The sequence below is a fragment of the Marmota marmota genome, unplaced genomic scaffold (assembly GCF_001458135.2).
Source record: "Marmota marmota marmota unplaced genomic scaffold, marMar, whole genome shotgun sequence".
NCBI lineage: Eukaryota > Metazoa > Chordata > Mammalia > Rodentia > Sciuridae > Marmota > Marmota marmota.
In genome coordinates, this window is record NW_026000082.1 from 38,535,496 (window position 1) to 38,545,303 (window position 9,808).

General features: G+C 61.8%; 1 protein-coding gene across 19 annotated transcripts; it reads right to left on the bottom strand.

Annotated features, from left to right (window-relative positions):
- Positions 1–4,884: 4,884 nt before the first annotated feature.
- Positions 4,885–8,520, bottom strand: LOC107142151. Of its 19 annotated transcripts, none has more exons than XM_048816114.1 (5): positions 8,384–8,520; positions 7,622–7,757; positions 6,713–7,366; positions 5,960–6,310; positions 4,885–5,419 (listed from the first exon to the last, which is right to left on the bottom strand). In XM_048816114.1, exons 3-5 carry the CDS (start codon positions 7,030–7,032, stop codon positions 5,098–5,100), a joined length of 993 nt encoding a protein of 330 aa, XP_048672071.1. In that variant the 5' UTR covers positions 7,033–7,366; positions 7,622–7,757; positions 8,384–8,520; the 3' UTR covers positions 4,885–5,097. The 19 variants fall into 19 exon arrangements, 4 of the variants coding, with proteins under 4 accessions (XP_048672071.1, XP_048672073.1, XP_048672072.1 ...); XM_048816116.1 differs by having other exon boundaries at positions 6,713–6,948; positions 7,180–7,757; XM_048816115.1 differs by having other exon boundaries at positions 4,885–5,416; positions 6,713–7,757.
- Between the last annotated feature and the right edge of the window lie 1,288 nt (positions 8,521–9,808).

A 9,808-nucleotide genomic window follows, 5' to 3' on the forward strand; every position in this document is an offset into this window, starting at 1 on the left:
CACACCCGCGGGAGCAGGCCTGGGACCGAGCATGCGTGCGCCTCACATACTGCAGTTTGTCCTCACAAACTGACACCCAAAGAGGGAGTCCGTGGTCAGTTGCCTGAGGTCCCCCAGCTCCCAGATGGAATGGCGACCTAGGTGGGCTCTTTAGGAACTAAGCCCAGCCAGGTGTGAAGCAAGGTCCTTCCCTTCGTGACAGTGAAGCAGATCTCTGTGCCATTCGTCCCATTTAACCTTCACCATAATCCCAGGAGACAGAGAAGATTGGTCGCTTTTATAGATGAGGAGACTGAGGCTCCGAGAGGCACCCTGCACCTGCTCCCACCCTGATGAGTGTGGAGAATGAGTGGGATTCACACCCAGATCCCCAGGGCCCAGTGAGGCTCTTCCTGCCCCTCCTCCACCAGGGTCCCCTGCCTGCTTTCTGCTGAGGAAGGACAGGTGTGGCCACAGAGCCCGGTGCCCGCCTCTCCCCCTGGCTCCCTCCGCTGAGGGCCCCCTTTCCTCCCCATCACGACCACTCCTGGGCACCCGGGACCCTTGCGCGTGGAGTGCAGCCCTGATGGCGGTGGTGCGGGCGACCTGCCCCTTCTCCTCACTCCCAGGGCTCCACAGAAGATTGGGTTGGGCAGTGTCCTGATGGCCAGGTCCAGGTGCTCCTGAGGCTGGACAGACTCCAGGGACAGAGCCAGCTGACCTGGGCCATCTGGGGCTCCTCCTCCCTCTAGGCACCTGCACCCCCCTCTGTCCCACGCTTCGGGCCCTGGGGCTCAGCTCTGTCCCTCTGCAGCTGGAGAGGAGGGGCGCCTCCGTCCCGGGCTGAGGTGGACCCCGCGCTCCGGCTGCCCTTCCCCACCCTCGGGCTTTGCCAGCAGCCACAGGGAGCTGGCGGAGTGGCGGGGCGACCAGGGTCAGGGGCAGTCGGGAGGCGGAGGCCGTCTGTCCCTGCAGCCCAGTGGCCGCTCCTCATGTCCCTTTAGCTCAGACTCAGCCAGTCCCTGTGGATGAGGTTGACCAGCCACCCCACTTCTCAGGAAGGAGCTTCAGCCAAAGTAGATGGAGTAAGAGTGGCCAGGGAGGGTCCCTGTGACCCTGGACATGGACTGCTGGCTCCCGTGGGGGCGGGAAGCTTCCCTGGGCTGCGCTGGACCAGCCACTCGGAGCTCCCCTGGACCCGGGGGACATCCCGGGACGGAGGGGTGAGCTTAGGAGATGGTGCCCACACGGTTCTGCTGCCCCTGAGGCAAAGTCACCTGGAGCCAGCGGTCCACGCAAAGGGGTGCAGCTGTGAGGTGGCCCGGTGGCTCCCGGCTAGAGGCTGCAAGGAGACCAGCCAGGGGGCAGGGGCAGCAAGGGCCTGACGGGGACGGGCCAGGTAGAGGCCAAGGGGCGGGCACTCGCTGAAGCCTGGACAGCCGCTGGGGCCTGGCCTGGCCTCCTCCCTCCCAGGGAGTCCAGGGTCCAGCCGTGGCCACCCAGTGCACCTGGAAATGGGGCCTTCCTGGGAAGCCCCCCTGTGGGGCCCGGGGTGCTCACACAGGGAACCGGCCAGCACCCTCGAGTCCACCCTCCACGGATCAGGGCCTCGTCTGGGCCCAGCCCGTGGGCCGTGCTGGCTGAAGAGACCAGCGGGAGGGCCAGGCGACAGGGCCACAGGCCCAGCTGCCACCTGGCCAGCCTGTCCACAGAGGGCCAGCAACAGAGGAAAAGTGACACACTGTGGATTCTTCACCACTTTTACGGAGCTAAAAATGAGCTGGAAAAGAAATAATCATAGTTCCATAACAGCACATGGGACTCTGTCCCTATGTCAAATAAAATGACCCTGGAGGCCACAGGCTCGGCGCACTGTCAGCCAACGTCCGCCCGATGGCTCTGCACAGACGCCCCCACCTCCCGGCCCCCCACGGGCCCTTGGTCAGAACCGCCTGCTGCCCGACGTCCTGTAATGGGCTGCCAAGGCGACAGCAGGAGCAGGTTCCCCAGGGGCTGCAGCAGCCTCGGGGGCCATCCTGGGGCCCCAGGTGACCCCCTGTCCTGGGTCACAGCAGCAAGCAGAGCCTGCGGCCTCCCAGGACTGGGTCCCACGGCCAGGCGAGGCCACCACCCGCAGCATCTTGGCCTGGCCAGCACTGCCAGGCCCTGGTGAAAACCGAGTCTGAACCTGGCGGCCTGGCGGGGGCTGCGGGGCCACACCTGGTCAGGACACGGGGGACGTCCGCACCGATGGATGTTCCATCCCTCCTTCATTAGTCCAAGGTCTGATGGCCGCCACCAAGCTGCCCAGCTGGCCCTGCCCTGCTGCTTCCCAGACCATGCCTTGGGGCTCCAGAGGTGACCCCATTCTAAAGAAATTAGAGTGGGGTCACCCTCCAGTCCCTGGGCCACTGGTCCTCCTGTGTCCTGTCGCAGGAAGCAGGTGGCTACCAAGGGCCAGAGCCCGGCTGCAAACGGGCTTCTGAGTCAAAGCCTGACTCCGGGGCCAGGTGCCCGCGGCTGGATCGCTGTTCTAGCGCTTTCTAACCATGACCTCGGGCAAGTCGCCACCGACCAGAACGGTGACAGGCGCGGCCACTGTGAGGGTGAGGGGCCCGGCACAGCCCGAGGTGAGCGCTCCTGTCCCTGATGCTGCCTGTTTTTGGAGTCGACATTTAAATATAAGGAGAAATCCTGGGGACGGGGATCCCGATTTCTGACTTTTTTTAAAAATCAAGATTGGGCAAGGCACTCCTTTGGGGCCTGGTGCTCAGCCCCAGTCCCACCTTGGAATCCAGTCAGCTGACCAGGGCAACTACCAAAACATTGTGCTGCCCGGGCCTGCCATCCCTGCAACCTCAGGAGGCTGAGGCAGGACAACCCCAAATTCAGGGCCAGGCTCGGCAACTTAGTGAGACCTGTCCCAAAGTTTAAAAAAAAAGAGTTGGGGACACAGCTCCGGCAGAGCACCAGGGCCAACTCTCCAGGACTGACCCCTCCCAGGACCAAGTCAGAATCTCCCAGTGTCAACGTGCCCAGGTGACTCCAGCTGGGAGATGGGGTCCAGGGCCTCCGCCAGAAGGAGACCCTGGGCTTGCCACCTGGGACTTGCCCTTTGTCACCTCCTGTGGCTTATTCACATTAAAGGACAATGACCGGATTCCTGTCTTTTAAGAGTGGAAAATAGAAGCCAGAGCAGACGTTCTCACACCTGAGCAGCTGGGCTGGGAACACCGGGCATGGTCCCCACACCAGCAGGCCCTGACCCCGGGCTCTGGCCCTCCTTGGCCACACACACCCTCTCATCCAACCTCCCCTCTGCCCAACACGGGGCTCTTCCTCCTTCTTCCCTCTCCTCCACCTCCTTTCCTGCCTTCTCCTGGCAAATCTCTGCCAGGGCCACCTCCTCCAAGAAGCCCTCCTTGACCTTCCAGCAGAGGTGGAGTCTTCCTCCTCGCAGGAGTTCAGTGAGCATCCTCTGAGTTTCTAGATGGCCCAGCCCTCCATGAGGCTCGCCAGGCAATGTGCGCAGAACACCTCGGGACAAAGCATGTTGTCATATCGTGCACACACGCGAGTGTGTGACAGCTCACGCCATGGTGTGCAGCTATAACACACCGGTGATAAAACACGGAAAAAGAAAGAAAGGACCCGCGGGAGGAACTTCCTTCTGACTTGGACCTGGACAGTGAGCCTGAGAGTCCTCTGGAGTGAGATCAGGGTCAGGCCTGCCAGTCGTCCCTTCAGCTTCTCATTGGCTCTGATGGGCCACCTCTCCATCCCTGACCGCATCTCCGTGGCCAGGGAGATCCAGTGATCCGAGTCACAAGCCACCTCGGGAGTCAGTGGGAGAAATCAGCCCCCACGCTGGATCCGGTGGGTCCCCGGGAGGGACGGTGGGTCCTGGCAGATACGGACAGATAAACACCAGGGTCCTGCCAGGCACACCCTCTGCTCGTCACACCCCAGCCGCAGTTCCAAGGAGGTCCAGAGTGCACCCCTTCTCCGTGTGGCTGCTCCCCCAGATCAGACAGTTAGTGTGGACTAAATGACAATCTGAGATACGTTTTTCAAATTCAGGAATTCCTCGAGCCTGATTTGGATTTTATTCATCATCTCAGCACGCGTGCCTGCGTGTGTGAGTACGTGTGTGCGCGCGTGCGCGTGTGCGTGCGTGGGTGGTGTTTCTGTGGTGCTTGTGGCCTGCAGACAGGCGATGCCCGACGCCTTGAACATGACCTGAAGGACACCTCCGTGGCTCCAGTGGCACTTTCCAAAGGGCCCAGCCAGTGCCTTGTGCAAAATCCCCGGCCTCCACTGACCAGGCTTCGCAATGACGGACAGACCCCGCCCACCTGGACAGGCCCCGCCCACCTGGACACACACCCCCGCCCACCTGGACAGGCCCCGCCCCAGCTCCTCAGGGCCCTTTCAGTGGGCGCTTGACTGAGGACCCCGATTGCAAGCGACAGAAGTGACCTTGGCTAACCTCAGTGAAGAGGCTGTGTTGAAGGGCTGCTGGGAGCTCCCTGGGCCCGGGGGCTGGCACTCCGGGCTTGGGAGCCAGGGAGCCCCGAGGCGACTCACGGCTGGAGCAGGACAGTGTGGCTCCTGCCTCAGGGTGGACACAGCCATCTCTTAGCTCAGATTCGACTGCAGCAGAGGAGTTGCTGTGTAGCCCACCTGGAAGTGAGGCAAGGCGGGACCCCCCTCCCCCCGAGAGGAGAGGAACCCCGTGTGGTAGGCTTCCAGGGAGCCGATGCTGGGAGCCAGGAGCAAGGAACGTTCTCGAGGGTAACACACCCATCAGGTGGTCCCCAGGAGGACACGCCCCCTCCATCCGGAGCCCTCCCCTTAGAGTGGGGGGGTCAGTTACGTGGCTATTACAGTTACCGCCACTCTCTCTCTTTTTTTTTTTTTTCTTTTTGGTTATTCTGGAACATTCGCTTGGATTTTTCCCTGCTCTGGTTTTCTTTATGTTTCCATAATCTCGCGGCTCCTGGGTGGTCTGGTTTCCGACAGGCAGCAGCGTCAGCTGGTTCTCACAGAAGTCCATGTGCTCATGGAGGAAATGTGGCCTGAGCCGATGTCACCCCACCCACAGAAAGGAAGTGACAGCTACACAAGGTGGAGAAATGTATGGGCTGAGCCCATAAGGATGATTTGGGTTACAAGGAACAGAAAAGCCAATTCAGACAGCCTTAAGCAGTAAAGTGATTTATTGGCACATGTTATTGAAAAGTCCTTCAGGAAAGGCTTGATCCAGCAGTTTAACAGTAATAGCAAGGGCCCATTTCTTGCTCTCTCACTTGACTGGCCTTTTTTAAGACTGGATCTCCTTACAGTTCCAAGTTTCTGGCCAGGAGATCCCAAGACCAAGACGGCCTCCTTAGAGAAGCATCTTTGCTCTAGAATTCCTAGGAAAATCTTGAACTTCCTGCTGAATGACAGATCTGGGTCATGTGGGTCATGTCCCCAACCCTAAACCAATCCCTAAGACAAAAGGTTGAAATGTACTTATTGACTTAGTCGCGCCCTCACCTGGCAGAGTCAGCCTTGGAACTCCCTGGATCCCCAACCAAATTCAAGTCTACCTGGGAGGGAGCGGGGACAGACACTGGGGAAGTGCCCACGCGGACCCACTGCTGTGGGGAGTCGAACTTGAGGCTAATCACTCATTGCAACTGCGACTCCTATTGTCGTCTTCAGTGGGCATCTCAGATGCCCGTGTCAGGGGATTTCATGATTGTCACCACACCCTGGAGGGCAGCCCACTGATCCTCTTTTGCAGATAAGGAAGGAGGCCAAGGCAGGTGACTTGAAGCATCACAGCTGGGGTGAGTCGGAGGCAGGACTTCAAGTCGGGTGTATCAGACCCCCAAATCCCTGCTCCCAGCCTGGTCCCCGGCCTGCCACTCCGTCCTGGGCCAGGGTCTGAGGGGACACCAGGAGTGGGAGCACATTCACTCTCAGGCCTTACCTGAGCTCCTCTGAGGCCACGGGCCTCCTGCCCAGCTCCAAGTAGCCAGAGGCCTTGGGGGTGGGGGTCAAGCAGGAGCCGGCACAGCCCAGCGACCCCCAGCAGGAAGCGGACGCACACTGCCTTGGACTTCCCATGCACGGTCCCTTCCAGTCGGACAAGCTCTGGGAGGTGGCCTTATCTCCTCTGGATCCTGAGTTAACAGCTGACAGTGAGGCTGAGGAACACCAGGTCCCAGGCTGCTGGGGAAGCCCCACCCGGTCTCGCTCTCTGGGGGCTGAGGGACCATTCCGGAAGGCTCCATCAGCAAGAAGGCAGCCATGTGGGACCCGGGTCCACTGGGAACCCGGCCTGGAGGAGGGGAGGCGGCCCGCAGATGGGTGAGCAGAGGCTGCTTCCTGGAGGGGGCGAGCTTGCTGGGCGGGGAGGGCTGACATCCAAGGTTCAAGGAGCCCGGCGGGGGCTGGGCAGGGCAGGGGCAGGGGCTGGCCCCCACCTCCGCCAGCCCTGGGGCACTTGCCCACACCTGGGAGTTTCCATCTCAGAATCTCCAGCAGGAAGACCCACTGGGCTCGAGCCACTCACACCCAGGCGGCCCAAGGGCGTGGCCATCGCTCTATCCCATGCAGGCCTCTGCGCAGGACCCAGCCGTGTCCACCCCGCAGGCAGCCCAGGGAGGGCTCAGAGCCACCGCCACACAAGGGAGGAGAGGGGTCTGAGACAGAGTTCAGAAGTCACAGAGCCAGGACTCACCTCCAGCCCTGGCCCCAGGTCCCTGCAGGTCCAAGACACTGCCCCAGGTGACACAGGAGCACACACACAGCCACATGTTCCTGGGCGTCAGTGTCCTTCGGGGCACCTCCCTCCAGGTCTCTCTGACCTGCTGTCTGACCCAGGGTCTGGGCTGGAACCCTCAGGCAGCTCGTTTGAGCGGGAACCTGAAGTCCCCAGGCCTCTCTGAACTTGCTGGGAGGGAGGAGGAGGGGACTCTGGAGATGGCATGTTTCAGGCACAGGCAGGACCTGAGTTTCCACCCACCAAGCTGCTGTGTGATCTTGGGCAAGTAATTTCATGTCTCTGAGCCTCAAATATTTTTTTTTAGTGCAGTTAAATGAGAACCACTAACCCACCGGCAGGACTGCCCGAGAGCCGGGAATCTCCCTAATGTGTCTGTCTCGTCCCACCCCCTGCTCCACCCAGTCAGGCACTGAGCATTTTACCTCCAACATGTGCTTCGAATTCCTCCACCTCTGTCTGCTGTCACTTCCCCCGTTCCGGCCCTCTCCTGCCTGGCTGACCACAGCCGGCCAGCTGGGCTCGGGCACACGTCTTCCTCGGATTCCCAGGTGCAGCCGAGAGGACTCTGCAGCGCACCTGTGCTCAGGTGGAAACTCCGCCAGCTCCCTGCTGCTCGCCAAGAAACCCCCAAATCTCACTCTTGCCTCCACAGAGAGGCCCTCGGGGCTGACCCTGCCGCCACCCTGCCCATTCCTGTCCACCTCGTGCCCTCTCCCTGGCGCCTTCTGTGCTGGGCCTCACAGCCGCTCCGTTCCCTGTGCTGGGAGCGCTCTTCCCTGACCCGGCCTGCTACACTTGGCCTTCAAACCTCCATTCAGAGTCCATGAAGCCCTTGCAGATCAGATCCCCATTGGCTGAGCTCACCCTGTACTCCTCCTTCCTGGTGCCAGTCACCAGGCAAATAAGTATTGGTGAACTGGCCGGTGAATGGCTGTCTCACGTTGTTTTTGCTACATCCTCCTCAGGAAAGTGACTTCTCCCGGTGGTTCCAGAGGTGGCCCTGGATTAAGACTGAAATAAGTGCCCAGTGCCGTGGCACACACCTGTAATCCCAGCGGCTCAGGAGGCTGAGGCAGGAGGATGGCGACTTCAAAGCCAGCCTCAGTAACTTTGCGAGGCCCTGAGCAACTCAGCGAGATCCTGTCTCTAAATAAAAACTAAAAAGGGCTGGGGTGTGACTCAGGGGCTAAGCACCCCTGGGTTCAATCCCTGGTACCAAAAAAATAACTGGAACCTGTGTATTAGTGGGGGACAGGGCTGCAGGGACGTGGGTTAAGGCCACAGTTGTCCCATCCCACGGAGAAAACCCAGGTGGGAGAGAAGCCCCAGATAGAAGGTAGGAGACGGAGCAGCTGAGCCCCAACGGCCGGGGCCTGGAGCAGCCGTGTCTGAAGCCGTCCTGGGGCATGGTGCCCGCCACCCTGTTTGGCTTTGCTGAAGCTCCGTTCACCTCGCCAGCAAAACACGGGCGTGGCTGGGGGTGCAGCCCTCCCAGCACGAGCCAGGCTGGGGTTCCTTCCCCAGCACCCGGTGGCGGGGCCCAGTTCAACCTTCCCGGCCTGGGGGCCCCCGAGGGCAGCACCGGCTGTCCCCACTGCTGACCCCGAGTCCTGGCCCAGAGCCCACCTTGGTCACTGTTGCCGATGAGCAGATGGAGTGGGAAGTGGGCAGCCTGGGCTCTGCGTCAGCAGGAGCAGCGAGAGTCGGACACTTGGTGCCTCCATCCGGCTGAGCACCACCTCCGGGGGTCCCACCGCCAGGACCCCCCAGGTCATCCCGGCGCCCCCAGGGGGGCAGCTCCTGCTGCGAGCCGGCTCCTCTCGCCCTGCAGCTCTGCCCCCCCCCCGCCCTCAGAACCCAAGGCCTCCAGTTTCCTTCCTGGCTTCCCAGAATATTCCAGAGCTGACCCCTCACCCCCGTGGCACGCCCATGCAGCCAAGGTGACTGTTTACCCTCTGCCCTTGGAAACCATCTCTGGCTGGTGGCATGGCCTCCCCACACAGCTGCCCTCTGCCCACAGCCTGGCCAAACAAGCCAAGGTGTTTCCTGCCCGGGGTTGGCACTGCCAGGCTGGGCTTCCTCCACTCCACCCCCCCAACCCCCCACCCCCCGCTCACGGTCCACCTGGCTCCCCAAAGCTGCGCACTCACCTTGGGGTCAGTGTGGGAGCCGAGAGGGTTGACGGTGGGTGCCCACCTCCCTCCGCCCCTCTGCCCACACTGCCTGGGGGCCAGCCAGCACCGGGGAGCCCAGTGGACAGTAAGCCCCAGGTCCCACTCCTGCCTCTTGCAGCTTTGTGACCCCAGGCAGGTTGCTGGCCCTCTCTGAGCCTGCTTACTCCGTAGGTAGCAAGGGAATGACGGGGACCACCCTGGGACGGCATGACTGTGAACACAGAGTAGCACCTAATTCTACACCCGAGTGGCCAGGCCCAGAGGGTCCGTCTGTCCTGAGGTCCTTCTGGGCTGGGAGACCCTGCCTCACCCGGCTGAGGTCCTTCTGCCAGGGCAGCCTCTGGCTGTCTGGGAGCCTCTGCCACCTGACTAGTGGTCACTTGGGGAGGCCCTGGGTGGCTGCTGGTGTCACGGGCCTGATGAGTTCCCCAGTTCCCTGTTGGCAGCATGGCTGCCCTGGTGGCCACAGTCCCCTGTGTGACCTTCCTCCACCTCTTGGACACCTTCCCTGGTCACCTGTCTAGAACCCGGGCTTGTCGGCCTGTGCCCCGCTCCCTGCTGGGAAACAGTCCCCTCCCCTGCCAGCCCTGCTCTGTGGCCCCCGCTCAGAGCAGCGCAGACCTTCTCCTGGCCGCGGGGCCTTGGGCAGCCGCCCCCCACCCCCAGCCTCCTGGGACAGGAAAACACCGAGGACGTGGAACCGAGGAAGCCGTAGCCGCTGCGCAGGCCCCGCACGGTGACCAGCGCACTGAGCCGTGAGTGCTCAATCCCCCGAAAGTTCATGTGCTGGAAACTCAATCCCCCCGCACAACCGACTGGAGGGTGTTGGGGTCCTCGGGGCTCCCCACGTATGCGTGGGTTAACAGCATCATATAAA